We start from the raw sequence: 19820 nt of genomic DNA on the forward strand, positions 1-19820 counted from the left end.
TTGGGTCAGAACCGAGGTTTGTCTCTTTGTGACTTTGATGAATGTTTTTAGTCTTTCTCCATCTTGGCATTCTCTCCTTTATATCAGGGTTAATAATACTTCCCTCGTGTGGTTGTTACCAAGGTAATGAGATAATGTTGGTATAGCAGTTAATGTAGTGCCTGTCACATAGTTAAAAACTCAATATGTGATAACCATCTCCACCAGGAGCAGCAGCAGCAGAAGCAGAAACAAGCAATCTCTACCTCAGAATGTGTGCTAAAGTCTTGGTTTGTAGTATTACGATTAAAATGAGTTACCTGGATTCATCTTCATTTTATACTTTAAATTTGTCTGTCATTATGATTCTAAGTCTTCTGTTGTAAAGTTGTCAGAATCATTAATTAGAGGAAGCCTGTAAAATGCTTTTGATCTCTCGGCATCAGATGCTGTAGTCAATGACATTTGTAAAGCCTTGAGGTCTTAACGTCCAAATGGTTATGTAGTTGTTTCCTCTCTTTGTAACAGGTGCCTTCCATAGTCTTTCCTTTCCTTTCCTTTCTAGAACACTGCACATGAGACAGGGAAGACTATTTTCTACCTAAACCTTTTCAAATATTTCATGTTGGGAACTAACCTTATCTTCCTTGGGACATCGTTTAGACGTCTCCAATCTCAAAAGGTTTTCCTTTCAAATTCTGATATGAAATACGGCGTATGAATTCCTTTTGTCTCCTGAAGCCAGCATTTATGTTCTAAATAGAAAATAAAACCACATTCTAGAAAGCAGAAAGAAATGCCAAAAATAAAATAGTGGGGGAGACAAAGTTGACAATACAGCGTTTAAAGAGATAATCCGCATATAGTGTGCTCGACAGCCAAATTCGGGGTCTGCTGGAGCATGTCTGTCCCGTCAGAAGCAGACAATAGGCTGGGTACGTGGGAGGGTAAAGAGGGAAGCACATACCTTTGGCATAATCTTGGAAAGGAGTGAACTACTAACCATTAGTTAAAGATATTGTTTTGTCTTTTGCTAATGTCAATAAGAAAGAGCTTGTTAAAAAAACCATCCCTTTCTTGAGTCTAAATCATTAGATTATTGACCTGAGTTTGGAGAACGTTTGCTAGTCTGACCCCTTCGGACATTCTGAGCGAGTCTAACAGAAGTAAAGAGTCACTAACATTGATCTCAAATTCCTACCAACTCAACATATACGATACTGATGCTTTACAGCAGGAATTCCTGAATACTCCTTTGAGCAAGCCAGATTTCTTTTTAAAATTAAGACATGGTGCAGAGAAAATAGATGTTGCTTTCTGGACAAGTCCGGATTTCCTAGTTATAATTCCAGTCCTTTTCTCTTCCAATGAGCTGAGGCTGATGACCAATTGCTGGCAAGCAGTCTAGTCTTGTTACTCCAAGGGCGTTCATGGACCAGCAGATCTGACATCACTTAGGAGCTTGTTAAAGGTCTAGAATCTCAGTGCCTGCCATGGCAGACTGACTGAATCAGAAACTGTATTTTAACAAGATCCCTGGGTGATTGTTTGCTTATTAAAGTTTGAGAAGTCTGGCCAGAAGGGCATGGACCTCCACAGTGTGGAATTGAATTTTTATTCCTAATTTCATCACTGATTTATACTTTGAAAAGATCACTTACTGTTTTTCAAGAACCTCCACATTTTTTCTCATCTATAAAATAAAAATAGTTTTCATCTTCCTTGGCAAAGAACTTGTGAGGCTTGATGAGATAGACTACAGCGTGCCTTATGTGGTGGAGGAAATTAAAGTCCTGTTATTTCATAGGAAGACTAAAATATACACTTGAGATGGAGGATAACAGTTGCATTGGACACACTTGATTGTCAGACAAAATTCATTTATTTTGCTTCAGGGGACAAAGGAGGTGGAAATAATTAACTTGGCTTCTGTTTCCAGTGGGAGAGAGACCAGTGGTCTTTTCTGCCAATCTTTTTTTTTTCTTGCTTTCTTATAATCTATAAGGGAGATAATTTAGTGTTTTCTAATATGAAATTATAATTTAGAAAAATATTTGTACATATAAAGATGAAAGGGGGATTTTTAAAATGTTGTTTTATTGAGAAGCCTTTGAAAGGTACAGGGATGGCCCTGTAGGATTAACCAGGCAGAGCTAGTCTTCCATATAGCAATTGGGAAGGGCTCTCACCTCTGCTTTGGGGTCAGGTGCAAGCTGTGTTTTGTTGTGTGCTTGTACCCTTTGGGTCCTTTTTCTGTCCTGTGTATCATCGGCTTCCATTATTATTGGGTATTCATTTTATGGTCCTGTGAAGACCAAAGCACTAGTCTTTAGCAACCGTAGATACAGTATAAAGTCCGGCTAGGTCATGGACGTGGTTGCATCATAGGTCTGTTCCCTGAGTATCTAGCAATATGTTGTGTGTGTCTCAGATTATGATACAGAAAATACAATCAGAGTATTTTCTTAACTCTTAACATTGTCATTTATATTTTATTGTCCATACATTTGTGAGCGATTCTAGAATCAGGTTAGTAGAGGTCAGGCTGTTAGTTTCAGGTTTCCTCTGAGAAGACATGGATGGTTGAGAGGTAAGAGCAGAATGGTGATTTTTCTTTCGTTTCCCCCCATTTCTCCAGCAGCTTTAACTTTATCTGAACATACCCATCCTTACTATTATCTCCAATCTCTAACTGAGTCCAGTGAGAAAACGTTTATCTTTTGAATATTGTTTGGTCATATTTTAGGTGAATTCTGTATTAATTTATAGTAATCCCAACAGATCCACTTCACCTCTGTATTAAAAGTTCCACTATGTCTTGGAGGATCAAGTTACACACGCACACACACACACACACACATACATACACACACTCACACACACATGCATCCTCATGGGTAATGTCCCAAAGTTTAATTTAGGGAAAAAAATGTGTGTGTGGGAGAGAGATAATCTCTGATATTTTTAACTTAAAGGTAATATATATGTAAGTATATTAAGTAATAATAAAATTATCCGAAGAGGCAGTCCTGTTTATTTTTCATTTAGGAAATGTACTTTATGGCATGTTATTCCAAGACTCTAAAGTTTGTTTCCATCTTTTATGATTTAATATCTGTTGAATTAGATATATGATCTTAATAAATAGTGTCATTTTCCTCTGACATAATTACAAATTAATGTATTAGTCAGAAGTAATTTTATTTTCTATCACAATCATTAGTAGCACAACTGAGCTGCTAGGTGAACACAGAGAAAATAAAGAAATTATTTTATTTATCTTCTTTGTTATATACTGGTTTGGTTTATTTCTTGATGTTTATTAAATACATATTACTTTAAAAACATGGTGGTAATAAAAGCTATATACTAAGCCTTTATTTGAAGTAGAGTTCCACCTGCTTATCTGTTAAAAAAAGATGTATAAAAATTATTGTGTTTTTGTGTCTAAAAACTTCCAGAGTTCTCAATGCTAATGTCCCCCTCTAAGAGTCAGATGACTTTTCATCTAAATTTCTTAAGACTTTCTAATGTCTCCAGCTTAACTCCAGGACTGTTACCATGCTAGGTATTTCTGCTGTGCAAGTATCATTCGTCATCATGATAATCTTATAAAAGTCTACTTTTAAAATAGCTCTATTGAAATATATTTCACATACCATAAAATTCACACATAAAGATGTCCAGTTCAGTGGTTTTTGGTGTTTATAGAGTTGTCCAACTAGCTCCACGATCTAATTTGAGGACACACCCATGTACATTAGCATCCCTATTCCTACTTGCCCCTTCCTCAGCCCCAGACAACTACCAATCTACTTTCTATCTCTCTATGGATTTGCTTATTCTGGCCATTTCATATAAATGGGCTGAAACAGTATGTGGTCTTTTGTGACTGGCTTCTTTTACTTCAAAGAATTTTTCAAGGCCATCCCTGTAGTGTGTGTCAGCACTGCATTTCTTTTACTAATACCCCATTGCTTGTGTATACCGCATTTTGTTTATCCATTCATCAGTTGATGAGCATTTAGGCTGTTGGCACGTTTTGTCTATATTATTCATGACATTTATGCACAAGTTTTTTGTTGACATGTTTTTCAGTCTTGAATATATTGCTAGAAATGGAATTGCTAGGTTATATGGCAACTCTACATTTAGCATTTTGAGGAACTGCCGAACTCTTTCCTAAAGTGGTGTGTCTATTTTATATACCCCCAGCAATGTATAAGGGTTCCAGTTTCTTCTCCACATCCTTGTCCACACTTAATTATTGTGTCTTTTTTAATTTTAGCCATCCTGGTGAGTGTGAAATAGTATCACATTGTGGTTTTGATTTGCACTTCTCTAAGGACTGATAGTATTGGGCATCTTTTCATGTGCTTATGGGTAAAACCCTCCTTATGATGTCTGCACACAGACTGAGCCAAAAAGTCTCATTGTGTTCAAATGTAGTTTTGAATATTTCCCCCTGTTTTGAGGATGTTTTGGTAGAGAACAAAGAAGGAAACCAAAGAAATTTACTAACTTTAATTTAGTTGCAAAGTTAGCCCAACATCTTTGCTCCCCATTTTACAAAAGAGTATTAGGAATACCGGTGGTGACTTCCTGGTGGTGCCTGGGGGAAAACAGCTACTTAAAGCTTTTTAATCTTATCAGAGTAAATTGTAAAGCGAGTGAGTGTGCTTAATTTTGATGCTTCTAGACTACTATTACACGTTTTTTTCCTCCCTTTTGGAGAGACCCTTTTCTCCCTTTTTTCAGTTCTCCTGATGCCATACTTCCTTTATGACCCTCTATCAAGCTTTCTTTCAGGGCAGGAGCTAAAATGCATAGACACTAAGGAGTACATGGTAGAAAAAAATCTTATTGTATATCTTTCCCAAGATTATTTTTGGAGACTGAAGTGAATAAAGAACTGAAGTTCTTAGTAAGAAATTAAAGCAACACCAAGAGATGATTTTCTTTGAGTAACTTTAAATATCATCTGAGTCTCTTTCAGTTGCGTATGACCGAAAACAACACCCAGAATATCTTGACAAAGGTAGCGTACTGGCTCCCATAAGCTGAGAGGACTGTAATGGTAGCGCTAAGATCCACATCTCAGTTGTGTCCTGTGGATTGACTCCATTCTCATGATTCTTGGCATGATTCCTGGAATCTTTCAGGTCACATCATCACACCACTCAGTTTAGGAAAATAGATTGCTTCCCTGATACCCTAAACCAAAGTCTCAGAATTGAGTCTCTTTGGCCCCAATGGGCCTGACCTGAGACACAGGCTCATCCCTGGATCAATGACTGTGGTCAGCATGATGGAACTGCCATTGGCTTAGCTTAGCACACAGGGTCTCCCCTGGATCCTGGTTGGGGTCACTTCATTGGAAGCATCTGAGGTGAAGCAAGGCGTGGTAAAGGAAGGGAATGAATAGAGATGTGTGGCATGAGGAATGACTACTGTTTGCTCAAATCGCAGACCACCAGCAGAGTCTTTCTTTCAAAGGGCAGTTCTAGAAAGGACATCAAAATGTGATCCAGGACAACGGTTGTCACGCTTTAGGATATGTATTAGTTTGCTAAGGTTTTTCTATCCCATCATTGTATTTTAGAAGCAGAGAACTTGTTTGGTTTCACAGGTTCACAGATGGAGAGGAATTCTGCTCCAGGATGAATCATCCCCTGAGTCCTCCTACCAGTCTCTGATTTATATGATATTTGGATGAGATTTGGGTGTTAGAATGGGTTAAGACTTTTGGAGTTGTTGGGATGAGTGTATTTTGTGTGTGAGAGGGACACAGATTTTGGAAGGTTAGATGGTGTACTATTATGGGTTCAGTTATGTCCCTCCAAAATTTCTGTGTTGAAGTCCTATCGCTACTACCTCAGAATGTGGCCTTATTAGGAAATAGGGTGTGTTTTGCAGCTGTAATTAGTCAAGATGAGGTCAGTAGGGTGGGCCCCTAAACCAATATGACTGGCATCTATATAAGGGGGAAATCTGGGCACAGAGACCTGCACACAGGTAATACACCATGTAGGGATTAGCGTTCCAGGGCCACCAGCCAAGGAACCACCAGCAGCTAGGAGAGAGGCCTGAAAAAGATCTTCCCTAGTGCCTTCAAAGGGAACCTGGCCCTGTTAAAGTACCCCAAACTGAGTGGCTTAGACAATAAAAATTTGTGTCTCACAGATTTGGAGACTAGAAGTCTAAGATCAAGGTGTCAGGAGAGCCTTGTTTTAGGACCACAGTGTCAAATGTTCTCTCCTTGATTAACTGGGTTTATTGTTATGTATTTATTTTAATAGAAGAGACAAAAGTGTCTGAAGATGATGAAATGGAGAAGCTCTACAAATCATTAGAGCAAGCTAGCCTGTCTCCTCTTGGGGACCGACGGCCTTCAACCAAAAAGGAGTTGAGAAAATCCTTTGTTAAGCGGTGCAAAAATCCATCCATAAATGAGAAACTCCACAAAATCCGAACTTTGAATAGCACATTAAAGGTAAGACAGTTCAGTGAGTGGGTGAACTCTGTAGACGTGGGGCGAGAAGATGCTGGTTCTGTAGAATGATTCATACTGACCACATGAGCCATTTGCGTTTGTGTGGGTGGAGAGTAGGGGAGAGCAGAAACGCCGATACCATCTCGCTAAGGTGAGTTGACCCTTGACATTCTTAAAGCAGTAGGACTCTCACATGGTAGCACCCAAAGCAGTGTTCTACATTAGGCCTTGATTTTTGCATTCGCTCTGGCATAAAACTTTAAACATTAAGCTCCTAGACGACAAGATCAGGTGTAACTTGTTTCTGAATCTTTCTACCTGGCATAATTGATGTTGGTGGGAGCCTGAGACGGTCAAGTGGTGAGAATACACAGTAATACTTAATAAGGTCTTGGAATTTCATTGAATTCGTTAAAGGCTGCCATTGTTCTCTAATCTATCCAGAAGAAAATTTCTGTATTTCAGACACAGCAAAGACTTAGTGATTCTAAGCTGTTGGCTCTGGAGCCAAGAAATGCCATGCGAGCTGGGCATTGGGAAATATATATTTCATGACAGTTGACCAGGAGAGGTTTTTACAGTGAGAAAGAGGGACAGTATACAGGAGGTGGTGAAACTGTTTTCAGGGTCTCCTGTAGCTAAAATGGTTCTTCACAACAAAAGCAACCTGCTTTCACATGTGGGTTATAGCACAAACAAGTGAAGGCCAGGATACTTTGTAAAATAGTCTTGAATTAATAGAAGATGCATAGATTCTAAAAAGGTTTGATAGATCCTGCAGTTTAAGTCTGTTTTGTACATGTCCTTTTGCATCGTGAATTTGAATCCCTTTCCAGGATGACATATCAGTCGTCAAAAGAACAAGGCGACAAAAGATGGCTGAGGGATTCTTAATCAGACATCCCAGTTAGTTGGTAGAAGACCTAAAAGCCTTGCGAAAATAAGGCTGAAAAATAAAAGGAAAGGTGTATTTCACTTATACTAAGAGAATCCAAATTTAGAGGAAATTCCCTAGACTGAATGATGAAAGTCATCACTAGCACTCATTTCAAAGGCAAATATGTCATATTCTACAGTATTTACAAAATTGATAAACATTTTTGGTCACCCTAAGTAATACACCATAATATGTTGGGATTTTGCTGTCTTATTTGTGATAACTGATATGAGTGAATACATTTGTTAGTGAACAAATATTTCCTGAATCTTACTATGTACGAGGCACTATTCTGGAACCCTGGGACAACTCAGTAGACCCCATTGGACAATAGAAATACAAAGGAAAACAGTTGGAATGAGATATGATAGGTGCTCTAGTTGATAGCAGCTTGGGGTGCTTTGGTGGCCCAGAGGAGGGAAGCAGCTGTCTACCTGAGGCCGTTTGGGATGATGCCACGAAGATGCTGACACTGGACCTTGGTAAGAGATGAAGAACGTCAGGAAGAGAAGGAAGTGCATTCAGGGAGGAGGAGCTGGCCCAGGCAGATGTATATCAGTGGGTGAGATGTTGCAGCTCACGTTGGGAGAAATAGGAGATGAGGCAAAGGAGAGCATGGCCACTTCAGGCTACTTCTAGAAAGAGAAAGAGGGTGATCTCAGCTTTCCAAAGAGAAGCAATCTCAGGGTTTGGGTGAGACCTTCACAGGACCATGCCCTGGGGCTTGGCCACCGGGAGCACAGGTTTGTGCAAAGAATTCAAAGGTTTTACTGACCCAGATAGCTCTCCGTGAGCCTTGTTCTCCATGCACTACGGCCACAGAATCGACAAATTCAGCAGCTTTTTCTTTTCTTCCCGGGTGTTAGTCATCTATTGCTAGGTAACAGAATACCCCCAAACTTAGCAACTACAGGCAATAAACATTTCTGTTTTCACTGTTTCTGTGAGTCAGGGATTTGGGCTTGGCGTGGTTAGGGGCTTCTGCCTCCATGTCTCTCCGAAGGCTGCAATCCAGGCATCAGCTGGGGCTGCATTCAGTCCTCCGCGGGGGAGGGTGTGCTTCCAGGCTCCCTTATGTGGTTGTTGGCAGGGCTCAGTTCCTCTCAGGTTGTTGGACTGAGGGTATCAGTTGTTCACACTCTGTTGGCTGGAGGCCACTCCTGTTCTTTGCCTTGTGATCCTCTTCATAGGTCAGCTCCCAAAATACAAGCTGGCTTCCTCAGAGCGAGTGAGGCAGTGAGAGTGAGTGAGCAGGATGGGTCATACCCCAATCTCAGCGGTGACGTCATGTTGCATTTATAGTATCATACGCGTTAGGAGCAAGTCCCTAGGTCAGCCTAGCTACCTACAGTCAAGGAGGGGAATTACAGAAGGGCATGAATACCAGGGAGCAGGCAACATTGGAGCCATCTCAGGGGCTGTCTACCCCACCCAGCAGAACTTCTGAACATTCCTGGGAAGAAGACCTTTCCACAGATCCCTTAGGCTGGGGCGTATGAAACCTACCCCATGTTATATGTTCCTGTGACTCTCCCAGGAAGTTAATGATGACGTGGAAATTGACCTTGCTGAAAAAAAGAGGAAAGCACATCAACCTGTTCATTAGAGAAAGATCATTTGGTACATGCATGTTTATTCATGTCCAAAAGCTGTAAAAATTATTTTATTTTTACCCTCTTTAATTTAATTTAAATTGTCTTTTTTTTTAAACTTTTTTTATTGATTTATAATCGTTTTACAATGTTGTGTCAAATTCCAGTGATCAGCACAATTTTTCAGTCATTCATGGACATATACACACTCATTGTCACATTTTTTTCTCTGTGAGTTATCATAACATTTTGTGTATATTTCCCTGTGCTATACAGTGTAGTCTATTCTACAATTTTGAAATCCCAGTCTATCCCTTCCCACCCTCCACCCCCCTGGCAACCACAATTAAAATTTTAATACAGGACAGAAATAAATTTAAATTGTCTTTAAAACTCAAAGCAGACAGGATAGTGGTCTCCTCTGAGGAGGAGGGTAAGATGTGATTGAGAGGGGCCACAATAAAGCTTCTGAGATGCTGGGCAAGAGTCCTTTTTTGATCTTGGCGGTGACCGCACAGATGTGTTCATTCTGTGGTAATTCCATCGAGCACAAACCTTATGATAGGTGTGCTTTTCTCTGTGTATGTTATGTTGCCATATAAAGTTTTATTTAAAAAATACTTCAAAGCTGGAGTATGGATGAGCATAAAGAATAGAGTTTTATGCAGAAACAAGGACGCCCTTTCAGCAGTAACGTTTATATTGGTGATAGGCGCGTTCCAGAAATTAAAAAAAAAATCCTCACACCAGGATTTTATTAGAATGAATGCTCTTTAGGGAAATTCTTCTAGGAAGTTGAACAAACTGCCCTATCACACACTGAAGGTAGATCTTTAGGAATTTCTGATAGCTCCACATCCCCCGACTTTCGGCTCAGCCTGTCTTGATTTAAAAAAGGAATGGCTAATGGGTCCAACTGAAACCTTCTTCCGGGGTTCCTCTCGCCTACCTCAAAAGAGGAACAAACTCTCCTTTGCCCAGTTGCTCTGGTGGAACACATTTCCGGTGCTTAGGTCTTGAGTTGAGCTGTATATTGAATATTTGGAGTGAAAAATTAAACTATGGTATATTTTGTAACCCCTACCAGCCCCCGGCTGCCTGCCAGAAAGCCAGGAGGATGTTGTAAAAGTAGTTGGAAGCTTTCGGTGAGCCGCGTGCTCCATGGGGGAGAAGCAGGGCCATTGCGTGGTGCTGTTGACCTCACTGTCTCAGTTTAGGAAGGAACCTAGAGGGTTTTGTTGTTACATTAATTTCCTTCCTCTCTATTCTTATCTACCGTTTTTTTTTTCTTTTATCCATAAAAGAACTAACACAGACTTGAGCCAAATGGTAAGAAATTTGAGTTGTTTAGAGCTAAAAACCACATGAGAAATGTTAGCCCAAAGTTGAAGAGACCCTTTCCTAAAACTTTTAACTGATTTAGAGTGGTGGTTAATTCATTTTTGCCTTTAAAAAATCAGTTTTCCAAAATTTTGTTAGTCTGCAAAGATCTTATTTAGTTTTTTTCAATAAAATGTTAGGACAGATGTCAAATTTTCTTAAGAACAAAACTCCTTAACTTCATGTGAACAGCACTCTGTAATATTAGAGAACAAAAGCATTTTTTTTTTTTTTTTAAAGATTTGAAGTATAGGTGTTGAGAACTCAGAGAGAAAAGGAGAAACTCTCTTGGTCCTTCTTGACTTTCTGCCAGTAATCCTTCCAAGTTACCCACGTACTTAATAACCTTTCATTCCTCTGTTTCTGGGACCCGACCACCTGCTTGTCCTCCCTTTCTGTTTTTGTTCCTACTGTACAATTTCTCTCTCCTTCCTGAAACCCAAATATATCTTTTGTCCCCCATCCATCACCACATCCTTGCTCTCTTGATTCACAATGATAAATCTCACCACCCAGGGGACTATATGTGTGGTACTTTTCCCTTGAAATCCATATTATTCTGACCAGTTTAGAAGCAGGAAAAGAAGAAAACAAGAAAATGTAATGACACACCCCAAGTAAAACATGAGTTAAAGCAAATTGTAGAGTACAAACAATACGTTTGTGTGCCGCTAGTGTCTGCAATCATCCGTGACCAGATGCCTCATTTGGGTAAAGTAAGAGCTGCCAATTCTTAGAATCCCCTAAACAATGTGTGTATATATCAAATGTGTGTATATCTATCTGTATCTATCTATATATCTCTAATATGAAATATATATTATGTAGATATAATATAGATACTATATATATAGTATGCTTATATATATATAAATAATTCTACTTGTTTGTTTATGGAGAGGATTTCCTCAGGCTCTAAATAGGGTTCATGATGCACAAGAGATGAAAAGGCAAATGGGTGTTTAGTTCTTTCATCCATTTCTTATTTCATATATTCGTTTTCTTTAACAAGTATCTAGTGAATGTCTACTATGTGTCAGTCATTATTTCAGACTCTTGGGTATACATGAGACAAAACTGCTTGAAGCTTACCTTAGGTAGAAAAAGAAATAAACCAAATAAATAAGTAAAATTTATCGTATGCTAAATGGTGATAGGTTTGGGTAGAGAAGAGAAGGGATAAGGAATGCAGAGGGATGGATTTCTAATTAGGTTTGACATGAAAAGCCTCTTTAAAAGATGGGATTTGAGTAAAATCTGAAAAAGGAAAGGGAGTGAGCCTTCAGGCTATCTGAGGCAGAATGTTTCAGGTAGAAGGAACAAAAACACATGTTCCTTGGGGTGGGAGTGTACTTAACCTGTGTAAGGAAGAGCAAGGAGGTCAGTGTGGCTGGAGTGTAGTGAGGGACGGGAAGCAGGGAGAAGAGTAGTGGGTCAGAGGGGCAGCAGGGGGTCATAGCCTGCAATGCCTTATTGCCGTTGCAAACTCTGCAGCTCTAACTCACAATGAGAGAAGAAGCCTTTAGGAAGTTCTAAGTCAAGCTGTGCCATGGCTTGACACATTTTGAAGGTAGGACCATCAGGATTTGCTAGTGGATTGGGAGTAAGAGAAGGAGTCAAGGAGGAGTCCAGTGTTTGGCCTGAGCAGCTGGAAAAATGGAGTTGCTATGAGGTGCTTTGAGGATGATGATAGTGGGGCAGGTTTCAGGGTGTATTGGGAGTGGGGGCGGTATTGAGAATAACGGGAAGTTGTTTTGGACATGTTACATTGGAGACGCCCATAAGATGTCCAAGTGGGGATGCTTAAGAGGAAGTTTAGACAAACAAGTATGGAGTTCAGGTAAGATGTAAGGCTGGCAAAATAAGTTTGGGACCCTCAGTGTGTAGGGAGAGTGGGAGAGAGTACATAAGATTACCAAGAGCATGAATGTAGACAAAACAGAGACGAGGTTAAAGCCGGAGCTCTGGGGCACTCCAGTGTTGAGCAGTTGGCCATAAGGAGGAACCACAAAGGAGGGAGAGAATAAGTGGCCACTGTGAGATGAGAAAAATTAGGAAAATGTGTCACAGAAGCAACATGACAAAAGTGTTCAAGAAAGAGTAGTCAACAGTTTTAGATGCTGTTGATAAATAAAAGTTGAAGATAAATAATTGAGTATTGGATTTAGCAACATGGTGGTCATTGATGGCCTTGACATGAGCAGTTTTGGTGGAATGATGGGGGCTGAAACTGATGGGAGTGGGTCTGTGGAGGAATGGGCACAAGGACATTGGAGACAGAGAAAAATGTAGCGTTAGCTCGAATAGGGAAGTGGGGTCAAGAGAGGGCTTTTAAGATGGAAGAAATAAGAGCATGTATGTAAGCCAGTGAGAACTGTCACATGGGGATGGACAATAGATAAGTTGCAGGAAAGAGGGGAGAATTACTGGAGTGAATTTCTTGAATATGAGACAGGAAGTGCCCACACAAGTGGAGAGACTGGTGTTTACCAGGAGCACAGATATTTCATCCAAATGAACAGGAAGGTAGGCAGCATAGATTTGTGCTGATGTAGGTAATGGGCAAACGGAGAACTACTCTTCTGACTGTTTCCATTTCCTCAAAAAAAAAAAAAAAAATTGAGACAGCAGGGTCGTCAGCTATAAGGGAAGTTTGGGGGAGGAGATTTGAGTAGAAATGAGAAGTTTTGAAATAGTCATTTGAGAGAGTGGGAAAGAAAAGGGATGAGAAAATATGATTACTCAATAGTGGTGAAAGTCCACTTAATGGAAGTGGTCATGAATTTGAATTTTGACCAGTGAGCACAGTTGTGAATTTCTGGCTATGCACATGCCACCCTGGGGGCGAGGTAGAGAGGTTAGTTCATTAATGAACATGTATTGAATGTCTCCCTGGCACTTAGCATCGTGTTAGGTACAGGGAATACAGGGGTGAATACAGTGTTCCCTGTCGCCTTCCTTAAGAAGACTTAGAACAGGTAGCCTGGCAGATCTGTGAACATCAAGCGTAACGTGCTAAGTGCTAAGAGGGCTCTAAGCCGTGGAAGACTTGAGAGTATAAGAAAGCTTCTCATTTCAGTCTGGAGTTTCAGAGACGTTTTGGAGAGCCTGATGTCTGAAGGAAGTATGCATTTATGAGTTGTAGTAAAACTCAGGGATAGTAAAAGATTAGAAAATGTTCCATGTGAGAGTCACTGGAGGAATTAGAGTCCCCGGGCAAAGGAAGGGGAGGATGGGCCTCCATGGGGCACATCGTGGAGCCGTGACCCAGCATGTGGGGGGAAGAAGAGCCACACCAATACTGTTAGAGTGGGAAGTAAGAGGACCAACAAATGGGCTCAAGTCCACGGAACCTCGGGGATGTGAAGGAGAACCCTGAAGAGACCTCTGAATTTCGGTGGATCCCCTGCGTGGCCATGCAGAGAGGGGACACAAGGTGGGGACTGGAGGCAGAAGCCTCACTTGGGAGGCTGTAGCAGCTGATCAAGTGTGATATATTGGGCTTTATATCCAAAATTGGGATTATGGTCATAGGGATGGAGGAAACAGGGATAGGTGTGAGATACATTTGTTAAGGGCTAAGTGATTTTTTAAATTTTATTTGTGGCGGTTGATACATTTTAATTTTACTCCACTCCTTGACTACAGAAAAGTCCCCTAGCCTGAGGCAGACATCTCAGAAATGTGTGTCGTTGGTTACAGAGGAGGCAGGGTGAAATCATATGAATAGATTGTCCATTAGCATCATTGGAATGCACACTATTTTGATGGCAGGTTAGTAGTCTTTGAATTAAAAAATAGCCTTTATGTTTATTCTGCATATATGAATTAAATTAATGTATGTGGTTTATTAAAAATTAAGATAATTTAATAAAAAAGATATATGTTGTATTGTCTTATGTCTTAAAAAAGTAGCATGTCCCAGTTTTACTTAGTGAGGCTCAGATGGCCAACAAAATTGTTGTACGTTTTAGGAGGAGTAATGCTCACGCCGAGGTAGATATTACAGCGGTGCGGAATATTGGATTGACCAGGGAAGACCTACACAGGACTCCTTGCCTAGCCCTACTGCTGTGTCTTGAGTGGGATACTTCCCTTCTTCGTGGCTACCACGTATAAATGGATGTCCTGCCGTATCTCTTAGGATTGCTGTAGGGACTGGAATATTAATGTATAAAAACACTTTAATAATTTTATAGTCAATGTATTCGTGCATTTATTTGTAAAAGGGCTGATGATGGTTTATTGAAATTGATACATCTCACCCTTGTCTCTCTCTCTTTTCCCCTGCTTGGACAGTGTAAAGAACATGACCTGGCCATGATTAACCAGTTGCTGGATGATCCGAAGCTGACAGCCAGAAAATACAGGGAGTGGAAGGTCGTGAACACACTGCTGATCCAGGATATCTACCAGCAGCAGCGGGCCCCCACGCCTGCCTCCGAAGGCTCCCCCCAGGGACTTGAGAAACCACCTCCCTCTGCCTGCGTCGAAAATTCTATTTGAGACTAAGACGGGCTTCTTTCCCCTTCAATTATCTCACCCCAAGCACCTCTTCAAGATACGCTGCAAGAGCTTAACGTTTTTTCCTTAAAAAGGGAAGCCGAAACCCAGATCCTCCTGTAGAGATGCGATTGGGGTGAGAATAAACACCATGGCGGCGGTGCCCGGTCCAGGGCTTCCATTCAGACCCGAGCGGTGGAGTCCAGCTGAACAAACAGTTTGTGTTCCTTTGGGGAGCTCTCAGCTATGCTAGGTTCCAGGTGGGGTGTGAGAACTGTATCCCCTGTTTCGTGCTGTCAAGAGAATTACAACATTCCACGGACAAAAGATCACTCTGTCCCAGAGATACATACTCACCGAAATACTCTTGTTTTCCAAAGGAAGAATGTACGTATTCCTTCTGGTTGGGTAGCTGAGTTCCCCAAATCTTTTTTTTGTTGTTGTTTTTTGAGTGGAAGAATGCTTTCTATAGCAGCACCTGGAGCAGGACAGATGTGGTATTGTGGAACCAAAATCCCTTGCCTTTGGTCCAGAATGGTGGTGCCTTTTCCACATGTTGAGAAATACTTCACAGCCAGTGGTGTGTTGGGAGCACCCGTGGAGGAGGCATGCTCTCTATTCCACTCACTGAAAGGACAGCTTAATATTTTCACGGTTTATCCAGGTTGGGAAGGGGGATCTGATGAATGTTTCCTTTCTGCAGAACAGCCGAACGAAACAGCTCTCGTTACACTTGGAGACCTCTCCTCCCTCCTCGCTTTTCTAAACCACAGAGACAGACGTCCAGCGAGGAATGTTTACTGCCTTTGTCCTTGGGTGTGGTACCTATGCACGGTCTAAATGTATAGCCAGGTCCCCCAGGATCAGCATTGACAAGATGATTCTGGCATTTGAATTGTTTTAGTATCTTCACCTCCTGCCCCCCCCCCAAACCCAACAAAACCAACAAAAGAGTTAAATACGATTGTTTTATTTTTGTATGTTTATGTGTCACTTTGTGTCCTATGTGAATAGCTATGTATAACATTTGTTATTTAAGGATATTTATAGAAGCTTAAATGACTAGTGTTTTAAAAGATGATATACTATTATATGTTTTGTTCAGTATATATTTCTAAGCATACACTTTGTGCTTGAGAAAAATAGGAAAACTACTTATTCATTGGAGTTACTATGTTGCACTATAATGTATGAGGAATGCTCAGGAAATCTTGTGGGATAAGTGTGGGGCATGCGTTAATAATCTTTACTTTCTGGCTTTTCCCTCTGCTTTCTCTCTCTCTCTCTCTCCTCTCTCTCCCCCTATAAAGCTTAGATTTCTCTGTTGTAAACCACTCTCCTAACCAGAAAAAGACTTGCATCCTACATTATCCCTTCTAGTAAATAAATTTCAAGTTTTCTATCATTTATGCCCACACACCCTAAACCAACTGAAGCACGGTTATGGTAGTCTTTTGATGAAAGACCTGTAGAAATTTGGGGGTTTATTGTTAAAGAAAACACTTTATTAGAGCAACTATAGGGAAATCTTCACTTACTCATCACCATGCATACTTCTCACCGTTAGAATAACCACAACCCACCCCAAACCCATTTTGGCCTGACCCCTAGCAGATCGTCAACATAAAACTATTGGCTTTATAGTGTCAAAGTGTGTGGCTTGATGTTTAAATGGAAATAACCCCCTGAATTTTATCTGCAAACTAAAAAGGAAATAGTTGTTGAAATGTTCCCTAAGCTTTACTAAGAAGTCTTAATGCTTTGTAAACAAAAATCAACCTTAGCATTAAGATAGCAAACAAAAAAACAAAAAAGATAAAAAACCATACACACAACAAACAAACAAACAAAACCAGGAAGCAAGTTGTAGTACTGGAAGCTTCTGGAAGATAAAGGTCATGCTGTTCAGTTTGGCCCAGGAAACATTTAAGTGGAGTGTGACGGGCACGGCTCAGGCCATGCAGAGGGGGGACCTGGCCCTCCGTGAGTTTACTGTTGGCACAGAGAGAAGTAACCGCTCGGGTCCTCAGATTGGACCCTGAAGCTTCTAGTTTGAGAGGCCAGTGCTTCCATCTTTTCACTCTGGAAATTATCACTGATTCTTCTTTCTGTAATTAGCAGCATCTGACTCTTCCTGAAATTAGCAGGTTGATTATTTAGGATTCACAATGACACAAAGTGGGGCGAGGAGGAACAGTGATGGAGGAAATGGTGGGATGATAAGCGTTCTTCCACCTTTTACCCTTTGTTTTGTGTCACCCATTTATGAACTTCAAATTGGTTTTTGCCAAATCGCTCCAAAGCTTTTGGCCAGGGCTTGCAAATATATTCTAATGCTTTACTTTTGACTTTTCATTAGTACACATTGAACTGACCTTTGAAAGTCCTTTAAAACACTCACATTTAAAGGCAGAATAGATCTGGAGATTACTTACTCCAGCCTTTCAGGTATTTTTCAAAGTCAAGTTAGTCTAGATGCTTCTGCTTTGTCAGTTAAAGCAGTTGCTTTGCAGGAGCACCTCAAATGGAAGTTCAAGTGAACTGCGTAATTTCACACCTTGCTCTTCGAGACCAGACCCACCTGCTGGTTCGTGACTTCCCTTCCGCTAATGCTTTCACTCTGTGTTGTGCTGTGCTAGGAAAGGGGGGCTGCTGCTGTGAGTCCCACCTTCGGCTGTGGCCGCCAAGGAGGGTGAGAAGTAACTCCAGTCAGTCTCTCTTAGCCTCAAGCCATTTTTCTGGCCCATTGCTGTCTGTGCTGTGTCGTGTCTGGCACTTGAAGGGTGTCTGTTGAATTAATTAACAATTTATTTGATTGATTGAATTAATTTTAATTAGTTAATTAAATTCTTAGTTGTGCCACAATCTCAGCATAGTGCCCAGCGCCACCTAGGAAGGCTCCAAGCTCCAAGGGCGCTATTTGCAAAGACTCCAGGAAGCCAGCTGAAGGGAGAGGGCGCGCTGGAGTGGGCTTGCCAGGGGAACCGATGAGGATGCCTTATGCTTACGTAGCACTTTGTAGTTTGCAGATGGGTGTGTTTCAGGCTCCCCCTCCCCCTCCCCAGGGGTCTTCGTAACACTGGGGATGGCTGTGGGGAGTGCACCACGTGCTGGGGCCCAGACGTGAGCTTCAGTCTCCCTCCTCTCTCCCCCTCTGCCCTGTGCAGTGGCTGCGGGGGACCCAGCAGTTGAAATCTGACGGTACCTGGTACCGGTCGTCACCCTGAAATCGGCACAAGGCTGAGGCTGCTTTTGGGAGGTCGTTGGCTGGAAACCCAAGGGGCCTCTTTTCCTTGAGTACAGTCTCTTCCTCATGGCCTGAAAGGTTTCTGTCCCCCGCTGGGCTGGCTGTGGACAGGGTTTAACGTAATCAACCCTGCTTCTCTTCTGTGAAGTTCACTTCTTGCCAGGGGCTATGAGATCCTTGGATGAAAGGGATCCACTTTAAGACGTGGAGTGCATTTATTTTGTTTTCCTTCTAAAACGTCTCAGGAGATGCCAGAGACCAGGCTTAGTGACTAAGGGTTAGATCCTCAAATTCCGCTCTTAATTCCTGCTCATTTAATTCTGCTAGTTTCCTTAGAGCCTCTAAGTCACAGACACTGTCACAGAGATGAAACAGTACTTCTAAGTCATTTGGGGAGAGGTGTTACAACAAATTACGGCCTTTTAAAATTCACAGACACATACCTCTGTGTGGCAGGCTCACTGAAAGGTAGTATTTAGTGAGTCATCAGGAGATTGGGTGAGTACGTGCAGAGGACGGCTATCCGACAGTCACTGGACGTTAAAAAGCTGCCTTATCCAAATGAAGTTTTCAGGTATATCTTTTCTTCAGTTCAACAGAATATGATATTTGATTGGGGTTTTCCAATTTATTACCCTTCCAACTTTTCGTATACTGGTCTCCCCAGAGACATAGAGCCCCAGAAGTCTGCCCTGCCCAGGGTTCTGTAATATGTAACTGAAAATGAAAACCCCAGAAACTAGATTTTATCAACCGTACGAAGTCGACTGGTGGGGAGCGAGAGTCCCACCTCGTGCGGAGAGCTGCCCGTCTCAGTGAACAAGATAATGAGCTACAAGTTTCTCCACATTGTGAGACAGGAAGCAATTTTCTCACCTCCTCTGCACATCTTTACTGTTCCTCACACCACCGCAGACCACAGAGAAAACGAACGGCAACAAAAAGTGGATGCTACGTTAAAAAAAAAAAAAATAAAACAACCCAAAAACCTGTTCTCTTGTTTCTCTTGCTGTGAGAAGGCTTCACTGCTCTGTGTTGACATTTCTTTGCCTTGAGTCCAAAGGGAAAGCATGCCCCATGGAGACATTTAGCATCTCATAATTGAGCCCAGGATTTTAAACCTCCATGTATTTAATGTCCTTGCATGATGGGGGTGTGACTTTTAGCCCTGCATGGTGTGTGGGGGCAAGATGTGAATGTGGAAACGATACCTTCGATCTCACTGTGCTTTCGTTTTCTGTCACCTGCCGTCTTTGACCAAACTGATAAAAAGCAGCACGGCTCATTTCTCCTGCTTTATGTGTTTGAGGTTGACGTGTCAGATAAAAATAAAAACAAGGGAAAATATATCTAGCAAATGACATAGAAAAAAATGGAAAATGTCCTACTGGTGTTGATTTTCTGCCCTGAAGTGTTGCTTCCTCAAAATAAAATCACCCTGGAAAGTGCTGAATGCCTGGGCTTTTATCTTCTACAAAGGTTATCGCGCCCTCTGGTGGCGGTCACAGAATAATTGATTCTAGATGATCGATGTCTTAGTTAAAGATTGAATTATGTTGGGAAATCTACTTCAGCAATAACTGACGTGGTCTTCTCAGCTTACAAGATTCTTAGTCCAGAGATATTTATATTTTTCAAAATGGTTGGTGCACAAAATTTGACTTGCCATGAGTAGGCAGCCACATTTGG

The 19820-nt window shown here is 41.3% G+C and overlaps 2 protein-coding genes across 5 annotated transcripts in view; one reads left to right on the plus strand and one right to left on the minus strand.

The window, feature by feature from the left end:
* The window catches only part of IPCEF1 (interaction protein for cytohesin exchange factors 1), a 153195-nt gene extending 133615 nt beyond the window's left edge, over window positions 1-19580 (plus strand). For all 4 annotated transcript variants that reach the window (XM_045524711.2, XM_045524709.2, XM_074368129.1 and 1 more), the window contains 2 exons: window positions 6279-6472; window positions 14681-19580. In XM_045524711.2, the coding sequence (XP_045380667.1) occupies window positions 6279-6472; window positions 14681-14887 (401 nt within the window). In that variant the 3' untranslated portion in view covers window positions 14888-19580. The remainder of the gene's footprint in view (window positions 1-6278; window positions 6473-14680) is intronic.
* OPRM1 (opioid receptor mu 1) overlaps window positions 1-19820 on the minus strand; it is a 144615-nt gene that overhangs the window by 50437 nt on the left and 74358 nt on the right. The gene's annotated exons all lie outside the window — the stretch shown is intronic.

Source organism: Camelus bactrianus, chromosome 8, assembly GCF_048773025.1.
Source record: "Camelus bactrianus isolate YW-2024 breed Bactrian camel chromosome 8, ASM4877302v1, whole genome shotgun sequence".
Lineage (NCBI taxonomy): Eukaryota > Metazoa > Chordata > Mammalia > Artiodactyla > Camelidae > Camelus > Camelus bactrianus.